The 20,010-nt window shown below is 37.5% G+C and overlaps 1 protein-coding gene across 6 annotated transcripts in view; it reads right to left on the bottom strand.

Moving 5' to 3' along the window:
* The window catches only part of TRIM9 (tripartite motif containing 9), a 113,045-nt gene that overhangs the window by 15,121 nt on the left and 77,914 nt on the right, over positions 1-20,010 (bottom strand). For all 6 annotated transcript variants that reach the window (XM_049767096.1, XM_049767111.1, XM_049767106.1 and 3 more), the window contains exons 6-7: positions 11,068-11,225; positions 9,862-10,000 (exon numbers count right to left, since the gene is read on the bottom strand). In XM_049767096.1, coding sequence (XP_049623053.1) covers positions 9,862-10,000; positions 11,068-11,225 — 297 coding nt within the window. The remainder of the gene's footprint in view (positions 1-9,861; positions 10,001-11,067; positions 11,226-20,010) is intronic.

Here is a 20,010-nt window from a genome sequence, read left to right as displayed (position 1 = left end):
GCTCTGAAATCTATCATTATGACTCTCACTCTGAATTTCAAAATAGGCCCAAATTTCTTCCATTAGGACTTACTTACACAGAGAATGTAGTATTGGTAATGCATATTGTTTAAACTTTTTCTTATGCTCTGGTTGAAGAAAAGTAAAGCAGTAGCATGGGAAAAATAGATGCAATAGTAGAATAGTAGTTATAATAGAAGCTTTAACATGTAGATTAGGACATTATATATACTTTTAATAACATTTTGACAAATTATAGCTATGAATTTTATTTCAGAATTATAAAGGTACCACTTTCAAAAAATAACTAATGGGAATATGCATTGATTTCTTTCTTTTTGAGCTTTGGGCACAACCCAGGAGAGGTCAGGGCTTAATCCTAACTCTGCTCTTTGGGATTCAAACCCAAGTGAGTTGCATGCAAGACAAGCCCTACCTGCTGCGCTATTATTTTGGTCTCACTTTCTAGAATTATTTTATTAACTATATCCTGTTAAGTGCTAAATTTTCAGCTTTATAAAATATCTTTAAGATGTGGTAAGAGTATTAAGTGAGGGGTTAGGAGGGAGGATGAATATAGTTCAAAGGACAAAAGGGCAAACTTTATATGCAGACATGGGTTCCATGTCTAGCACCACCTGGTCCTACAAGCAACACACGGAGGATTCCTGAGCACTGATTTTGGAGTAACTCCTAAGTACTGTTGCTGTGGTACTAAAACAAAGCAAACAATCTTTTTTTTTGTTTTTGTTTTTGTTTACGTTTTTGTTTTTGGGTCACACCTGGTGACACTCAGGGGTCACTGCTGGCTATGCACTCCGAAATTGCTCCTGGCTTGGGGAACCATATGAGACACCTTGGATTCGAACCTCGGTCGTCCTAGGTTAGCGCAGTGCAAGGCAAATGCCCTACCATTTGCGCTATTGCTCCAGCCCCCAAAGGAAATAGTCTTTAATGAGGCAGGAAATGTCTATTGTTGGTACATAGCATATCTGAAACAGTTGACAACTTAAAGTGGTAATATTTTTATAGGTGCCATATCTATCAGTGCTGGTTGTGGTGGGATGGGTCTTTGGGCTGCTCCCCAGAGATACTCAGTCTGAAAGCTTAGTCAGCTCTCAAGTGTTCTGGAAAGGCACTGCAAGGGAAGGATGCAGAGATTTAGGGGCCCACCAGGGTCACACTAGCAGTGTCAGGCTTGGGGAGATGAAGTGCTGGGATTGAACTAAGAGTCTTACATGTGGTAGACATGTGTTTTACTACTAGAGTCATATCCCTGGTCTTTTAAGAGGTAACTTCTCAGTGAGAAGGCACAAAAGAAAGTTAGGAAGTACTTATTGTAAAATACTTAGGGTCATCTTCTCTAGGCCCATAGTTATATAAAAAAAGAGTCCTCTTAGAACTGAAGTCCAGAAATGTTCGTCAGACCAACTGAGTGGGACAGGATAGAGACCAGGTAGGATCAGATCTTGGGGGTTGGACAAGGTCACTGCTGTTCATTTTGAACAGTTTTTTAAGATGTTGGAAAAGGTAAGGTTTATAACACAGGCCAAGGGGCATTCCAGTGGGCTCAGAATTGTCTAAGATGTGTGCAGATAACTAATATCTTTCTAAGCCTTGTACTATATTAGTTACCCAGTCTTTCTTCTCTAAGTAGTGGAGTACTTCCTTCCTAAGTAGTAGAATTGAATGGCAAATGTGTTACCTTCTCCTTTGGGATTTGGATCATAGGAATGAGCAGTCTGAGAAATATTGCCGATTGCTCTACTGAGGTGAGTCCATCTCCCCCAAAACTTTACAAAGAACTGGGACTCGTGAATCAAATCTTAGAATGGTGCTTCGATTGTATGTTAGAAATGGCAGTTGCTTCCAACCTTCTGAAAGCAGGAATGCTCTTTGAACATTATTCTAACATGTTTTTGAATGTTAAGGCCCTATTTCTGGTATTTGAATAAACATATGAAGCAGTTATGTAATGCTGTTTCATTGTTACAGGTTTTTCTATGATACTAAGCAGAACAACAGGACCATCTCAGCTCCCTTTAGAGAGTGCAAATACCCCTGTTCCAATATTAGTTTATAAGGATATCTAACAGGGCAGGGAAGGCTGGGAGGTTCAGTGAACTTCTCAGAGGCTGTTTTTCTGTATCTAAAATAAGATAATAGGAGCAGTACAGTCGATAGAGTATTTGCCTTGCATGTGGTCAACACAGGTTGGATCCCTGGCATCCCATAAGATCATCTGAGTACCACCAGGAATTATCCCTGAGCACAGAGCCAAGAGTAATCACTGGGAGTACCACCCCATCCCCCCAAATAAAATCAGATAATAGTCATGATCATAAAAGAATAATTTCCTCCTTAGAATATGGGAGGTAACATAAGTGCCTATGTTAACACTGACTCCAAAGTCCATGTCATTATTCTCCGAATCTAGGCATTCACTTTGTAGGCAAAATATAACTGGCATATGCCAGTTAAAGACCTTGAGATGGAGAAATTATCCTGGATTAATCCAGAGACTTGGAAAGGACCTTATAGAAAAGATGCAAGGGAATCAGTGTGTGTGTGTGTGTGTGTGTGTGTGTGTGTGTGTGTGTGTGTGTGAGAGAGAGAGAGAGAGAGAGAGAGACAGAGAAAAGAGAGAGAAAGAGAAAGATACTTTGCTGCAGATTTTGAAAGTGGAGGATAGGACCAAAAATCAAGGTATAAAGGAGATGTCTAGAAGTTAGACAAGAAAATAGGCCAGATTCTCTTTTCCAAATGCCTAAAAATAATGTAACCCTGTTCCCCTCACTTTTAGCCTAAAGAATTCTCCTTAGCATTCTATTTTATTCTGTCTTTAATGATCTATTCTATATGCCAGAACTAGAATAAATTGGTACTTACTTCAGTTACTAAATTTGTGGTAGCCTATCACAATAGCAGTGGGCTATGGAGATAAGTCTGGAATGTGCAGCAACCGAAAAAAAAGACAGGGTTAGACCTTGGCAGTGAGCATAAAGTTGTCATCTAAAACCCATATACCCATGCTAGTGTAAGCCAAAAGAAAATTCCCTTTTTCTTCTAGAGGCTCTTGTAGTGAAATGGAATAATTATTTTTACAATTCTTCCTCTGTATTTTATCATCTCAAAAATAGTTGTTGGTTCTCATTTTTCTTAGAATCTTTTCATAAACTATGAAAAAAGTTACTAAAAGTTTGATACAAAATAAAACTGAGTTTATTATATATGTATATATGTTGTTTATTTCATGTTTTGAGCTCATAAATATCTCTAATATATACCTAATAACGGGTTAACAAGGATTCTAAGTATTAACTTTTTAATATAATTTTTATTTTGATCATAGTGGCTTACATATTGTTGACAATAATATTTTGGGTATATATTAACATAAAATCAGGGAGATTCCCATTACTGATTTGTCCACTCTATACCTCCAATCCCGCCCTACCTCCCATATCCTCCTCCCTCACCCCCGGGGCTGCTAGAATATGTGGTCCCCTCTGTGCTTAGCTTACTACTTAGTGGTCTCACACCTGTTTGATCTTGGTACCTCCCTTATTTCCCCCTCTAACTGGGAGGCGGGACTAGATAGTTCAAGTTATGTGGTTTTGTTTGAAGAAGAGAAAAGTAATAAACTGGGGTAAAAATCAAATACACCGAAAATGGGCGGAGTTCTTCTAGACTAGAGGCTCTCATCATCAGTTTGAGAGACAAAGGGGAAAAAGAGGTGAAACACCCCAGCAGTACAAAAAGAAGTGTCAAATAAAATATCCAATGAGCACTCCAACAATAAAGATAAGCACCACATAAAAGCCATGGTCTTGAGATAAAAAATATGGAAGAGCACATAAGAAAAGAAGAAAATAAATAAATAAATAAATATAAATGGAGACAACAACTTCAATAACCTCACCAAAACAAAAAAAAATAGACAAAAGTTAGATAGATAAATAAAAAAAAATGTTTTGTTCTTTTTTTTTTTCCCTTTTTTTTCCATCCTGCACATATTGGGGTCATTCAAAAAGGAATTCCCTTGGCCTAAGAGATACAGGGTTTCTCCACCCTTAAAATATATTGTCATGGGATTAACTATAGACTCCGTTCAGGTTCATTTACTCTCCCCTTGGTGCTTTCGTGGTGTTTGGAAGACTCCTGCTCCGTCCTGGGTGATAAAATCAGACCTCTGTCTAGAGATCAGAAATCTTCTTCAAACACATATATACTTTGTGACATTTTTTGTCAGACCTGGCAATGCTAGGGTGCAGAGTGGTACTCCTGGCTGGCTGTATTCAAGGCAAACATCCTACCCTCTGTACTAGCATTCTGGCACCTATACTTTATAGCTTTTAAACCCAGATATATATCACAGACAGAATGCTCACTTTTGAATTTTGTTTTTCTTAACTCACTTTTATATTAATCCCTCTTTATTTGTCTAATGTGACACATGTCTATAGTTTGCCATGCACTTTGCAAATGGGTCAGTGAGCTTAATGCATTCAGAGGCTGTGCTGTGGGTATGGGACAAAAGCATCTATGACTGTCCTATTTCTTTCTCATTCATTCTAAGTGACTTCTTGATTGTAGATTGTTGACTAAATGGTTGAATGTATAGCTTAGTTCTTAGAAAGGTGAGGTGGAGCAATTGGTTTAAGTTCTCTGAGCCAGTGCAGTGAAATTCAGAAGCAGGAGGAGTAATGCCTGTAGCAGGACCATGCTTCATGCATTTTTGTTGACCCAGTATAAAATCTAACAAAATCAATGTTCTCAACTTGTGTTTTTGAATGATTAAGGTTTCCTTTTCCTAAGCAGCTCAAGATAGATTTTCAATTGTATGCCTTATGTACATCTTTTTGCCTCCAAAACAATTATTCTCTCTGTTTGGTCTCTCTTCTTTGAAAAGTCTTCCCTCTACTCTTTAGATCATATTCTTTTCCCTTGCAATATGTTGTAGCTTATTTTGTGCAGCTATTAGAAGTAATACCATCAGAATATTATTTCTGTAAAAATATAAATTCAAAATGTCTTCTTTAGGGGCTTGAGTGCAAGCTTTGTATGCTCTAGCCCCTGAGTTCGATTTCCAGCTTCATATGGCTCCCCACGTATATCTAGGGGTGACCTTGATGCTATCCACTCTAGTACTACCTGTCATAGTCTGATGACAACCTGCGTTTTGGATCCAAGTGACTAGTTTCAACCACCTATGCATCAGGCCTTAATCATCATCTCCTCTTGTGACCTCTTTTCACCCTAGAAGTGTTTATGCGATATGGGTATATAAAATAAGTATATAATTAAAACATTTGCTGATAATAGATCATAAATAAAATTATTGAAAAACAACTCCCACATTCAACTACATGATTCTATATAGGATTATGACTCGCCATTTAGAAACTAAGATCTATATTAGCCCCTAGTTCTTATGTATTTCTGGGAAGACATTTCCTCATGACTCTCAAACAAATCCGTCTTTTGGAATACATTTTTTTTTGTTATACCCATTAGTACTTAGAACTTATTCCTGATGGTCTTAGCAGGAACATATGGAATGATGGGTATTGAACCCTGGTGGGTAGCATGCAAACCTGTCCTATCTTTCCAACCCCTTAGAAATATTTTATTTTTAGAAGAGATTACTTGTTAGTAGATATTAAACTCTAAAAGAAGATTAAGGTGATATAAAAATGGAATTGGTCATATATTTCTGTTATAAAATCTATCTAGAAACCAATAGGAAAACTAAGATAAACAGGCTAAAAATTGTGTTCATTAGTTTATTAGTATCTATACTTCCAAGAATTCCTCTCACATAGAAATTTTTTTCCTATAGGATATATTTTTTGGGGGCACACCTGGTGATGCTAAGGGATTACACCTTGCTTTGCATGCAGGAATTACTCCTGATAGACTTGGGGCATCATATGGGATGTCAGAGATTGAACCAGGCTGTTTTTTTTGTTTTGTTTTGTTTTGTTTTGTTTTTTTGCAAAGCAAATGCTGTGCCTGCTGTGCTATTGCTCCAAAACTCAGGATTTATTTTAAGTTAAGATTTTGAAAAGGAGCTAGAAGACAGCTCAAAGGATTGGAGCACATGCTTTGCACATGAAGCCTTGAATTCCATCTCTAGAACATGGTCCATGGAGTAGCCCCTTATGCCACTCATGCAACCCTTTCTTCCTTCCTCCAGAAAGAAATTGTATTCAGGAAGCTTTCTTACTACCCTGAGTGTTGTAAGTACTCTGATGAAGGCTATGTGAAGTGATTCCTGGCTTTAGGACTAGAGGATTGTTAGAAAGAGACCTCCTTGGGTTGGAGAGAAACACATTGGGTAGGGTGTGAACCATATTCAATCTCAGCATTTTACATGGTCTCCTGAGCCCTTCCAAGAGTAATTCCTGAGCACACAGCCAGGCATAAGTCCTAAGTATTGCTGGTATATCCTCAAAATAAAACAAAAAGACCTCCTCTTTTCAGCTACTTAGTAACTCAAGGACTTATTTGAGTCATAGGAATAATACCTTTGATTGCATGTTCCTTTCTAGAGGATTAAAAAAAAGGTACTGTTTGTTTAGATCATTAGAAAAAAATAGAAAAAAATAAGCAAAACGTTCCAATCCTGTTCTCAACTTTGTTTAAACAAAATGTGTTTTAGAGTAGAACCTCTCAGACCCAAAATGAGCCCTAGAACATCATGTATTATGAAGACCTCATTACTGGATGTTTTCAGCGGGTGCTCACACAGATGGTTGCAAAGACTGCTAGCCGGTTCAAAGACTGCCAGAGCCTGAATAACTGAAATACTTTACTGTGAAGATACTACAACTACAGTGATAAACCTTATTTGATCATTTTCATTAAAATGTTCAATTGCTTATGGTTCTATTTCTTAAGTCAGGGTCAGTTTAGATCTGCAACTGGCCTTTAATTTTTTTTTCTATTCTAGACACAGTGGTTTATGACAATGTTAATGATAGGGTGGCCTTCTTTTTTATGATTGTCTTGGGTCTATCCCTAAGAAATTTGCTTTCAGAGAACTAATCAAACTTGCACTCATGTAATGACATGGTTCCCTTTCCTCTTTTTTTTTTTTTTGTTGTACATTCTTTATAATCTCCATTAAATGCATCTATTTTAAATTCTTTTTGTGTCCTGGTCAATATCCCAATTTAAATTGTGTCTTCTTTCTGGCCTTCCTTTGTAAGCCTGCACTGTCTGGTGATTCCCAGGAAGGCCCATTTCTTCCAAGACTGGAACCTCTCTGACAGCACAGTGTCCCCAGTAGCTCTTACCACAAACATGCACCATCAACAGACAAATCAATTTGCATTTGAAAACATGATCAGAATTCATTGCAGTGTGAATATGTGATCTTCCTTGTATAACTTTGCCAGTCGCTCAGCAGCAAAGATTCTGTGATAGTTCAAATAATGTAAGAAAGGTAATCTAAGCTTCGGACTAAATACAAATTAAATTTGTTCTTATATATTAAAGTGGTGCCTTTAAAATGGTGAGATAAAGGTTCAACCCTGAAAAGCTAAAAGGAATGTAAAAAAAAACTTGTTTCAGTAGAATCAAGTGAATCCCTCCCACCTTTAATTCCTAATAGTATCAAAGGAAAAGACTCTCAAAGCATTTTTTTTCAGGAAGAAATTAGATGAATAAAATTTAAATCCAGTTAATGTATCAAAACTGTCAATGGCATTTTTCACTGATTTCTAAAAAAAAAATCCAGAGATATTATTCTTTCAAATATGCTCATTAGGGTTTCTCTACTGTTAGAAATTAATCAAATATATTTTTAAGAATAATAAGCACCATTTGTTGCATTTTTTCTTTGTAAATCTTGTCTCACTGTATGAATTAAAATGAAGAAAAAACAAATAGAACAAACCAAAGTTATGAAGAAAGTATGTGTGTGAACTTTATTTCATCATGAGTAAATCACTTCTGTGCAGTAACAGAGAACACTGATATCTACATGATGAGAGTCTTTCTTTGTGTTAAGATACATACCTTATATTTGTACACAATATAGAAAATAAATGAAGGAAATTAATTTCTACAGTACAGTTTCTTTGTTGAAAGAGGAATTGTTCCATTAGTCTTTAAAAGTCCACCCTTCTTTCCCAGTTCTGTGCCTGTGGTACTAGATCGAAGTTCCAACCCCGGCCTTTATTAGACACCATAATCTTACAAACATTTAGAAAGACTGAGAAACTATACCCTACTACAGGATAAAAAGAGAGACGCCAGTGCTCAGACTGCTATGCTAATCAATTTGAACAGAGTAGTATTAGTATGATTTCCATGAGGTATGATGAATAGGAATAGATTTATTGTATATTTGCTGATACATATTAGCAATATGACTACAAATCCCCTCCTGCCTGATGGCATGCACTTCCCTCATTAGTTATGCTGCCTGTGCCCACATGAGAAGGAGGTCACCATTGTCCATTCTAGATGGATTTTCTCCATCTAGAAAATCTGTTAGAGGGTTTTCATTTAGCATGGGACTTGGAGGACAGAGGCAACTGCTCTCAAGCTGATATGTCATTCCAGAGGGAAAGTTGTTAAAATGATAATTCCAGAGGAAGCTCTTGATACCACATCCCTGGCACCTGAATGGCCATGAGGCATGTGGACATCTCCCCTTCATCACATCCTTCTTGGAATAGCTCACAAAATCCCCACACATGGTTTCCATGGCCAGAGGCCTCACTGTGGGATTTGAAGTTGTGCTTGTTTTTAACCATGTGAACCATTTGAAGGGTGATTGGCACATGCCAGGGTCTGTAGGAAGCAGGAAGACATACTACTACAGTTCTTTCTGATAATATCTTGAATTTAAATACAATCAACAATATCAGTTCTGCAGAGGGAGATTATGGCTAATGGCTAACCACTGGTGGGGTGGAGCTGACAATAAGAGGACACCAGAAGGTCTGAAAACACTATGGCAAAGACCATAAATACTTTTTCATAGGGATAATTTTATGTGCTCCAATTGCTTTCAAAATCAGTAAGTTAATAAATAGCCTTAGAAATTATACCTAGTCATCAAATTCAAGCCCCTCTTCTAAGATAGATGACTTGCCTTTGATGAGGAGGATATTTAGAGTATTTGAAGAAGTGAAGTTCTCTATAGTCAGGCCATGTACAGTGGCCTAGGGCAGCCTACCCAAAATTAGAGTATCTAGCCAAGATGAGAATGGCGAGGCAACGAGGAGTTGCAGATCTCTTCCTGTCTGGTGCCCACAGGAAGCCTCGGTTCTGGTGCTGCCGGCCTCAGCTCTGGGTGTGAAATGGAAGCAGTCCATGCTGGTTAAGCTGTGAGCGGCCATGTGGCCTTTTCTGAACAATCTAGCACCCCATACTCATAGGAAACACATTCTGTCAGATAAATCCACAGCTAAAAAGACCAAGTACCCACCCTCAGGAAGCAATCACTATAGCAATTTAGAATCATTTGGACAAAATTGGCAAGTGGTGTCTATTATGGACCATGGAAACCTGCCCTAGAGCCTAGATACTTTGGTCTCACACACCAGGGACATATTCAGGCCTACATAGTTCAGCTTCTTCAACGGCAGCTTATTTAGAGGGTTATCAAAGGAAGCCGATGGCCCAAGCCATTTGTATTGCTGCTGCGGACTCTTTGGTTTGGATCACATCCACATACCATGAGCTCTCTACAGACAGGAGAGGAACAGTAGCTCTGTGCCAGAATGCAGAGCAAGTCATGGAAACACTTCAGAATGTGAGAAGTGGAGGGGTTACCACCGGCCTTGCCAGCCACTTAGATGCCTCGCAGTTCTCGCTCTGAGGGATACTGCTGAAGGGCCTTACCCTCAGACGTTTGGAGGACCAGGGTCTTGCTGTACTGGCTGACTCCCGTTTTGTTGAAGGCCTTGACTCTAGCATTGTATGTGCTATTGAAGTGAAGACCATCAACGGTGCACATTGTCTCCTTTCCAACGTATACTTCCTGAGGGTAAACAAATAATAGGACATTTAATGGGAACCCTATTGATAGGGAGGCATTGCTTTCAAATGGTTTGACTTGAGCCCTTTCATGTCATCCCGATCTGGTTTTGAATCCTGTGAGATATCAGATTATTTATTTAAGTGACTCTTTTTAGACTCAGTTTCCATATCTAGTAAAAGAATACTCATTTTATGAGATTGGGAAGGTGTATGTGAAAACTGACGACTATAGTGCCTTATATTTAGTAAGAGCCTGAGAACTTTGTGAATGGTGTAAAGAGTTAGTAATTACGGCTTAAAAAATCAAAGTTGGGAGCGTATAGGTATGATATACAGTGTATTTTATTTCCTGAGATGTTTACCAGTGTGATTTGTAAAAATAGGGTCTAAAAACATGAAGTTTGTCTCTATGTGGTCTTCATAGCTCCACTTTAGAAACTGCCATAAAATTTTCCCTCTAAGCTAAATCAGGAACCTTGGCTTTATCACAGCACAGAGAAGGGAGAGGAAACAGGCAAAAGAAGAGAATGACATTTCAAGATCTTAAAATAAATCCCAGCAGAATGTATCTTTAGCATAGATTGGGTATTTGTTTTATTCTTTATCATTGCACTTTGAAACATTATGCTGATGTAATGAGTAAAAATAATTTGCATTTAAAGCAGGGCCTTAAAATACCAACTCTCCAAGATGGAGCTCAGAAGACTGGGGCCTAGGAGGGCTGCAACAGTGCAGAAGGTAGCTTTTATTACTCTCATCCACATTTACTTGTGAGTGGCTTTAGGCTCCATAAGGTGAGACCGGGACATCGTCATACAGTAAAGTGGTAGTGTCCTTATTTGAGTGCAAGCAGGAACACTAGAACTGACATTACTACATGTGGTTTTTCTCAGGAAAGTGCTGTTTTCTCATCAGCAACCCCTGGGGCTGCTCTGATGGTACATGGAAAAAACAGACCCTCCTTTGTGGTATTTCCTAGTAAGACGTGGGGAGGCAGGCCTAAGACTCCATGGTGGATGGTTGGAGGCAGTTACGGGTTTTGGTTAACAAGAAGTAGGCTGGACTTACCCGGAACTGACCACCACTGCCATCATCCAGCTCCAGGATATACCCATCAGCAGGTACTGGGGACAAAGGGGGCTGTTTCCAGGACAGCGTAGCACTGTTGTTGTGGGTGCAACACTCTTCCAGCTGTAGGATGGGGGTCGCTGGAACTGGAGAGGAAGCTAAACAGAAATCAATGTAACTTTGTTTTCTGTTGAGTTACAAACACAGTTTGTAAATACAGTTTCTTGGTACTATAAAAACCTTCCTGATAAATATATGGCTAGATTGAGTTGCTATCCTGAAGTGCAGAGGAGATCTGAGCAGGGTATCTCATAGTATCTTTAGGAATGGAGCCCATTCCTGAGCTAGTTATTACAAGCTAGAGCACTAAAAAAAGTATCCATAAGGAAAATCTTTTATATCTGGGGGATGAATTTCCCATCCTGACTATGAAAACCTATTTAAACTTCAACTTGATGGATCCATTCATTGTAAAATTTACTCTATGCCTTAAACCCCAGATTATATACCAAGGACAACCTATTTTGAAAAATGACTCTGAAACCATAATGTTTCTAAAGCTTTATCGTTTATCTTCTACCAGTGATTCCATTCAAGGTGTGTTTACGGCTATAGCAGTAGATTTTTGAAAATTTGATATCAAATAAGATAGTGATTGAAACAGTTTCAAAATTTATGAAAAATTTGAAATGTTCTTTCAAGATTGACCCTGAAAGCAGCACCTGTTGTAGCACTTGTTTTGTGCTGGTATGGAAGAATCGGTGATGAGTCTGAAGTATAGTTTATTTTTAGTTTGTATTTGTTTGGGGGCATACCCAATGACACTCAGGAGTCATTCCCTTAGTAATTAATACTGGCAGTGCGCAGATGACTATATGGGATGTTGGGTATTGAATCCAGTTTAAGGCAAATGCCCTATCCACTGTACTAAGGTTTTGGCTCCTGAAGCGTAGAGTAGTTGGGGATAATATTGGGCCTGGCAAAGAAAGGTCAAGTAATCTTCAAGATATTTTATTTTAAATTCTATTTAAAAATTTGTTTGTGTTATTTTGGACAGCAAACCTAGCTTTGTTCAAGGCTTACTTGATGTAGTGCTAAGGGATCACTTCTGAAGATGCTAGGAGACCATATGGGATACCCTATTTGCTGTACAATCTCTTTGGGCCCTAATCCTCTAGGTCTTAAAAGACTCTAACACCAATTACTTTTACCAATATGTCTTCTTCCCATTTTGTGCTAAGCATCTTTGTATTGGCTAGATGTGCAGATAAGGTGTCTTCAGAATGCAGACATTATATAATAATCATCACAGCTCCTAACAGATCAAAATCTGTATCTGGGAATATTTATTTTTGCTAATTGCTTAAAATGTTTTTCAACACCAACATATAAGTACATTTTCTGTAGCTATTTAACAATAGGAGAGGACAATTTGGATTACCTCCAGAGATATTTAGATGAACAAACATTAGTGGCGAAACACCTGGTGTGCTGTACTCAAATTAGAATTGGAGTGTCATGAATTGAATTATACTTGCTCTTTGCCAATGACCCCAAACAGAAAGTTATTAATTTAATAATAATTTAGAGAACTGATTCTCTAGTGAGAAATTAAAAAAAAATGGAAACCATGACTCATAAGAAATGAGAAGGTAAAGCAGGATCATCATTTTAAACTTAAAAAAATCATGATACCACCCACACATACACAAACACACAGACACAAACCATGCTTGAATACTAGACTAAATAAGATCAAATTTATGACCAGTTAATTTCAGGTGATCAAATTATAAATAGAAATTGTGTTTCCAAAATTAATGGTGCAGAAAGATGGACAGAACTTCTTGTAATCATTCTAACAATCTGTAGCCCAGCACAAACCTTCTATGTGGAGGATTAATTTTAGGTCAACCATAGGTTAGGAATTTTTTTCAAATCATGCTTTTCACTATGAAAAGGATACATTTGGGGGTTGGAGAGCTAGCACAGTCAATAAAGTGCTTGTTTTGCAGGCATCTTAGTTTAATTTGATATTAGTACCCACCCATGGTCCTTGAGTACTGCCAGGAGTCATCTCTAAATCTAGAGTCAGGAATAAGCTCAGTATGCTCCAACCCCCCATCTCAAATGATACATTTTAAGATATTAATTGTAAAGTATGAAATTTTAAAGCAATCCATCTAGAGGTATGGAATTGTTCTTCATATTTATATTTCTCTTACCTCGTCTTATTATTAGTTATAATATACTATAAATCAATTATTTCTTAGGCCCTCTTTATTTTATTTTTTGCTAGTCAGTTTGCATTTTCTCTTTGCCATGTCTCCGGCAAATATACATCCATCAATTTTAAAGTAAAAATAAACACAAGTTGACTTTAACTTGTAACAAATGAATAATTAACTATAATAACTCAAAGTTCCTCATATAGACATTAGTATAATTAAAATTTAATTAAAGCATATGGAATGATGTGTCATCAAAACATGTGAACATCACATAAATTCTTTGGTGTGAGGCTTCAAGTGATGGCGCAGCGGTAGGGCATTTGCCTTGTACGTGGCTGACCAAGGATGGGCAACAGTTTGATCCCCAGTCATTCCATATGGTTCCCCAAGCTGGGAGCGATTTCTGAGAGCATAGCCAGGAGTAACCTCTGAGCATCACTGGGTGTGGCTCCCCCCAAAATATTCATTGGTGGACATACTTTAGAAACTAAATGGACAGAAAAAAGAAGTCACTAATCTTTAGATTTTAATATTGTGCCAGATTTTAAAAAGCAACCAAGGGGCCGGTGAGGTGGTGCTAGAGGTAAGGTGTCTGCCTTGCAAGCGCTAGCCAAGGAAGGAACTTAGTTCGATCCCCGGCGTCCCAAGCCAGGGGCAATTTCTGAGCTCTTAGCCAGGAGTAACCCCTGAGCATCAAAACGGGTGTGGCCCAAAAAGAAAACCAAAAAAAAAAAAAAAAAAAAAAAAAAGAAAAAAAAGAAAAAAAAGAAAAAAAAGTGAGAAAGAACAAACAAATCTAGAGACATCTGCATGTGTTGAAATTTATCTCAGAGTACTGAGAATTTTTTTTTTACTTTTCCTTATTTATCCCAAAAGGATGCTGCATAGAAAGAAAAATGTGACAAGATTACACCCTCACTGCAAAGACAAAGGCTGGCATCTTAGAAAAAAAGATTTTATAATAGCTGTGATGTTACCTGGTTTTGCTTTATTAGGTATGAGATAAATGGTCTCTAAGAATCCAAAGTATTTCTGAACTAGTTTATCTGTTTTATTTTGGAAATGGATAGTGTTACATTTCCCCAGGCTGAATCCTAAGAAAGAACATTTTAGCTAGCTGCTACTCCTATCATTGGGGCTGTCACAGATATTTTAGTTTCAAGATATTAATAACCATTCCTAGAACTCTGTTTTTCTCAAAGAACAGTTCTCTTGACCTGATCAGAATTCTAATTGTTAGCATTATTTTATGCTGCAAACTCAAGTCTGGGACTAAAATACCCTTCTTAATTATAAGAGGGAAGTTGCTTTTACTGTCTTCCTCAAAGGGGTCTCTGACACTTTGGTCTCAATTATATCCCCCAACTAATGTCTGATATGCCAGTTTTCAAATGTCTTACTTTTTAAAGGCCATGTTACTTTAAATTATAGCTCATATTTTTTCATGAAAGAGTTCCCCTTTAACTGGTGAAGGGGGAAGTTTTTTATATGACTGAAACCCAACTATAATCATGTCTGTAATCAAGGTGCTGAAAGATATTTAAAAAACAAAAAACAAATACATAAAGTATTTAATAAATTATCATATTTATACACTGAAAAAATTTAGGTGGAGTAAAAAATAAAGATTTCCCTTTTAATACTTCAGCTATAGGTAAAAAATAACTACCGGTAGTCTAAAAAATAACTATGAGGTATTACTTACACTTGTCTAGAATGATGTAGATAAGAGACAACCAGGGCTCTCCTTCACTACTAGTGGAGACCTTTATAGAAAACAGTATGAAAACTTCTAGGAAACCTCTACGGAAAACAGTATGAAGACATCTCAATAATTTGAAAGCAGAACCTCATTATGCCCTAATAGTTCCACTCTTTAGTATCTACACCAAGAATACAAAAACATTAATTGAAAAGATATGTGGATTGATTGTTGTAGCATATTATTTTTAAGATCTGGAGAAAACCTAAGTACCCAACAATGGATGAATTGATAAAGAAATTATGGCATCACAGTATCTAAAAGGGAAAAGAGAGAGAAAGGAAAAATGTATGTCACAGAGGTAAGCAGGGAGTAGGGTAGGGGATAGAGAAGGGAGAGAAAATGGAGATATTAGTGGCAGAAAATGTGCACTGGTGAAGGCATGGGTGTTGGATATTGTATGACTGAAACTCAATGAACAAATTTGTAACTGTGTATCTCTTAGTGATCCAATTAAAATTTATTTAAAAAAAGAGATTATTTTATCTATACACAATAGAATACTACTCAGATATAAGAAAAAATCTGTATTGCAATTTGCTACAGCTTGGATGGAACTAGAGGCTGATGTGTTAAGTAAAATAAAGAGAAATTCAAATAAACACACAGGATAATCTCACTTATATGTGAATATAAAGAAACAAATTAAGAGAGTAGATGATGCTGATGATTCTACCAAAAGAATTAAGTTTACCAAGTAGATATAAAGAATTGTGAGGTGGGAGAAATAGGCTAGAAGAGACTGAGGGGACAGTGTGGTGGGATGAATATTAGTAGTTGGTGATAGATGTGGTTAAATAATATTGCATGCCTAAACCACAAATAGTAATGGTATCTTTACTATTGTTATTTAAAACAAAAACTCCCCTGTCCAAGTTAATGTAAGTTTGGTGAAGTTTATATATGAGAAAAAAGTTGGTCTTCTACCTTCAGTATGAAAAAAATTACTGAATACCAGACAATGTAGTAAGAGGTTTACATGTATTCTCTCATATAATATGCATAGCAAATTTCAGAAGGTAGGCATTATTATTTCTGTTTTGTAGACAAAGTTAAAACACAGCAAGATTTCATAGGAAGTAATTGGTGGAGCTGGATTTTGACACCAAGCTGGCTTACATGCTTACAAAGCACTGTGTTGCTGCTTCAGTCAGGTAATGAATGACTGTCCCAGAGGGAAGTCCTGTGCCTACTTCCAGGAAGAATATTTCTTTTTGTTCCCTAAATATAAACAATAAAGCAATTCCTAAGAATTGCTAATATAGGTGATTGAAATATTTCACCTTAAGAGCTATGGAGTTTAGGAAGTCATTTCACAGTCACCTCTGAAAATTCTTTCGTTGACTGTCATTCCTTTTTGTGTTGCTTGAACATAAGTCACCTCTGAGGAAAGTATAGAGAAATGACAAACTATTTCTGAGAAGAGTAAATGCAAATGTATGCTCTGAGGCCCCTAAATGGCCCCTAGATTATGTGCATAAACATCAGATAGGCAGGTAGGGAAAGGCCCCCATATTGCAATGAATACTTATTTATTGTTTGTTTGTTTTTACTTTTGGGACACACTCAGTGGAGTGTTCAGGAGTTACTCTTGGCCCTATACTCAGGGGTCATTCCTCAAGGTGCTGGGGGGACCATACAGGATGTTGGGGATAGAACCCAGGAAGGCAAAATGCAAGGACAATGCCTACCCCTGTGCTATCACTCCAGCCCCACAGCAGCAATAATTCTTGAGACAGCAAGGAATCCTTGAAAGGTAGTAAAAATTCTGGGGATGCCATAAAACCAAGAGAAGGGATTGTCCTGGGTACTTCCTCATTTACTGATAAAGAGTATCACCAGGCTTCAGCCCAGAGAAAGCTGAACCCCTTCTCTCCTGCTGGAGCTTCTCTTCAGCAAAAGTGAGGTATGGAATGTCAAAGAAGAGAATCAATTACCTGCAATACTCTCCACTAGCAACCACTCCAGTAACCACCCTAGCAACAGATTCAGCTTTGTAGAAAGCATCACAAGGTGCAGGTTGGGAGGCAAAAAGTCAACTTGACAATGGAAGGGGCACATATATGTTGCCAGCCAGCAAACATGGTGCCTGCATGCACGTGTTGCTCGTATCTCCTCTCTTGAGATGTAGATGTTCATACTTTCATGCTGGGACATGTCCCCAGTGCTCTCTCTGCCTTCGTAGAAGCCTGTATCTTCCTTGAGCTTGTTACTTTATCTCTCTTTCAATCCTCAACATCTTCAGATAAAACCCGTTTTTATTTTAAGGTTCTTTTCCTCCTGAATTTTTTTCTGTGAGGGAATGGGACAGACTGAAAGACCTAGGCAAGATCTTTGGCTGACTTTCCTTTCCTGCAAAGAGCAATTCCTGGCTTCAGCCTGAGCCCAGATTTTCCAAGAAATCAGGCAGTGGGGATTAACTTCCAGCCTGGCAGAATAAGTGGATATCAGGTGCAGTTTGGCTGCCTAATGGACCTCGTGGAATTTAATGTCCATGCCAAGAGGGTTCACTGCAAACTTTATCAGTTCTAGATTTACCCAGCTACCGCCAGGGTGGCAGAAATAGGGAGAGAGAAAGAGGTAGATTGACTTCACTGGGCTGCTGCCTCTCTCCTCCCCACCTTGGGAACCTCCACTAGCATTAAACACAATGAATGCAAGACAGCATATGTGCTCATTCCCATCATTGCCAAACCTCTGGACACTCTTTCTTCATAATTTATAGAAGGGTTTGTTTAGATCACAATGCCTTTGCCTGTGACCATGATGACTGCTCATGCTCTTATTATCCACCATGAGTTAATGAAGACAAATGGGTTCTAAAGTGAGTAGTGGCACTGAATGGGATAAACAGCCACTGTGCTAAAAAGGTTAAGTAGTCTTAGCTGACTAATTTCAGCTCAGACTCAACACATAGGTATTCTATTTCAGAAACAATAAATCTTGAGATATTTTATATCGTTAGATAATTTTGGAAGGATATTTTTCAACAAGAAGGTCAATAGTTGAAACCTAATCTGAACTAAGCTGAAGGGCCCTTGGTGGATTAAGGAAAAGAATGATAAATTTCTATCCTTTGATTTGGGAAGAATTGACAATGACAATTAGAATGAAAGAAAAATGTTTTTGTTCTTCTCCAATAAACACAGAAAGCAAAGCTTAATTCATTGTTTTAATTTTTTTTTTGCCCAAGGGCAACAATTGGCTGTACTCAGGGATCTCTCCTGGCAGGCTCAGGGGACCATATCAGAAGGCAGGGACTGATCTGGGTCTGCCACATGCTAGACAAATGCCCTATCCTCTGTGCTATATAGCACTGGCCCTAAGCCAGTGTTTTCTATAAAAGAAAATTCAAAATCCATTTCCAATAGTCTGGAAAGAGGCTGTTCCATTCTCATCAGTGTGCAAACAGGAAACATACTACTTCACAGGTGTGTTTAAATCAATAAGGTAACAATTTTTTCCACTCACTGCTCAATGGTATAAGGGTGATGTGGGAACAGAAAGAGATCAGTTAAGTCCTTATCTCTAAGAAGATATTTTTAGGTAGTACTTTCTTGCTGAATAGTAGTTGTACTAAGTTAAATATAAGCTGATAAAACCTATTTATATTTAAACCTAACAACAAAGCTATATTTATTGATATAAAGGACAAAACATGGAACTTAATAGGAAAATTACAAACCAGTGACATATTAAAAATTTGAGTTGAGAAGTAAATAGACATTTTACTTGTCCATGAATTATATAGAATTCAACAAATATTTCTTATAATTTTGAAAATATTTTAACTTTCTGAATAATTCATTTAGCACAATAGAAAACATCACGTCTATTACTTTCAGATAAGATCAGATTACCTTAGCAACATTCTAAATGGAATTTATTTATGGCCCTTTTGTACCTGGAGTTTGCAGTACAATTTCTTAGTATTTTTTTTACTGATATGTTATGAATACTAACTTATTAAATTGACTAAGAATGTATAAAAGAGTAAAAAATTCCGATATTCTCTCAGGCACAATTCATTGCATGACTAGCCAACAGAAATCTAACTACTGCCAGTCAAGTTCCATCAGCCTTTTGGCCTTTCCAATTGCAAGCATCTGACAGATAAAAATTATTTAGATTCTTAACAGGTCTGGGCTCTCACTGAATTAATTAAACTTAATGAGCACAGAGCAAAGCATAGAAATTAATTCTGTAAAGGGATACTAATCAGAAGTAAATTAAATTAAGATGAGGTGTTGAAAAACAAAAGAAAATGAAATAAATCCAGCTTCCTACCAAATGGCTTAATACATTAATTTCATAAATAACTGTTTTGGGCATTTTTAAGTATCAGGTGAATTTCTGTTGTGAGTGTGTGAGTATTGATGGTTAGTACTTGGCAGTCTCAGTTATGTGCACAGAGTTTAATGGACTGCATGCACAACCAATGAAACCCACATTTTATTCTGACAGGGGTCTATTCACTGTGGATTTGGAACCAGTCCACAGATGAAGAGTTTGTTCTCTCCAACACAATTGTTACCACCCTAGCTACTGGTTTGGGCTCCCTTACTCAGACAACAGAAAAGTTTCTCAGTTGCTAAGAGCACTTCAGAACCCTGAGGCTTTGATACTTTCCCTAACCCCTCCTCCTTCCCCATTATCAATGCTAATTGAGTTGTCTCCTAGTTCTTTTCAACAAAAGTCCCTACAACTCTCCTCTAAGTGACTTACTTTATACCCTAAGCACTAGGAACTGAATCTTTCTGTTGGTGATGGTTAACCTCATTGAAAGAATGGGGAACAGAGAGGTTGATGGGGGGATTACTGGGGCTTTATTCATAATTTCAAATGGCTATCTTTACCAGGATAACCAGGTAAAAGTATTTCAACAGCAAGAAAAAATTTTAAGAGTGGAATTTAAATTTATCTTTAAAATTTAGAGGGGTAGGGGCTCGA

The sequence above is a fragment of the Suncus etruscus genome, chromosome 2 (genome assembly GCF_024139225.1).
Source record: "Suncus etruscus isolate mSunEtr1 chromosome 2, mSunEtr1.pri.cur, whole genome shotgun sequence".
Lineage (NCBI taxonomy): Eukaryota > Metazoa > Chordata > Mammalia > Eulipotyphla > Soricidae > Suncus > Suncus etruscus.
The sequence above is the reverse complement of the archived record's forward strand: the minus strand, read 5'-3'. Positions and strand labels throughout refer to the sequence as shown.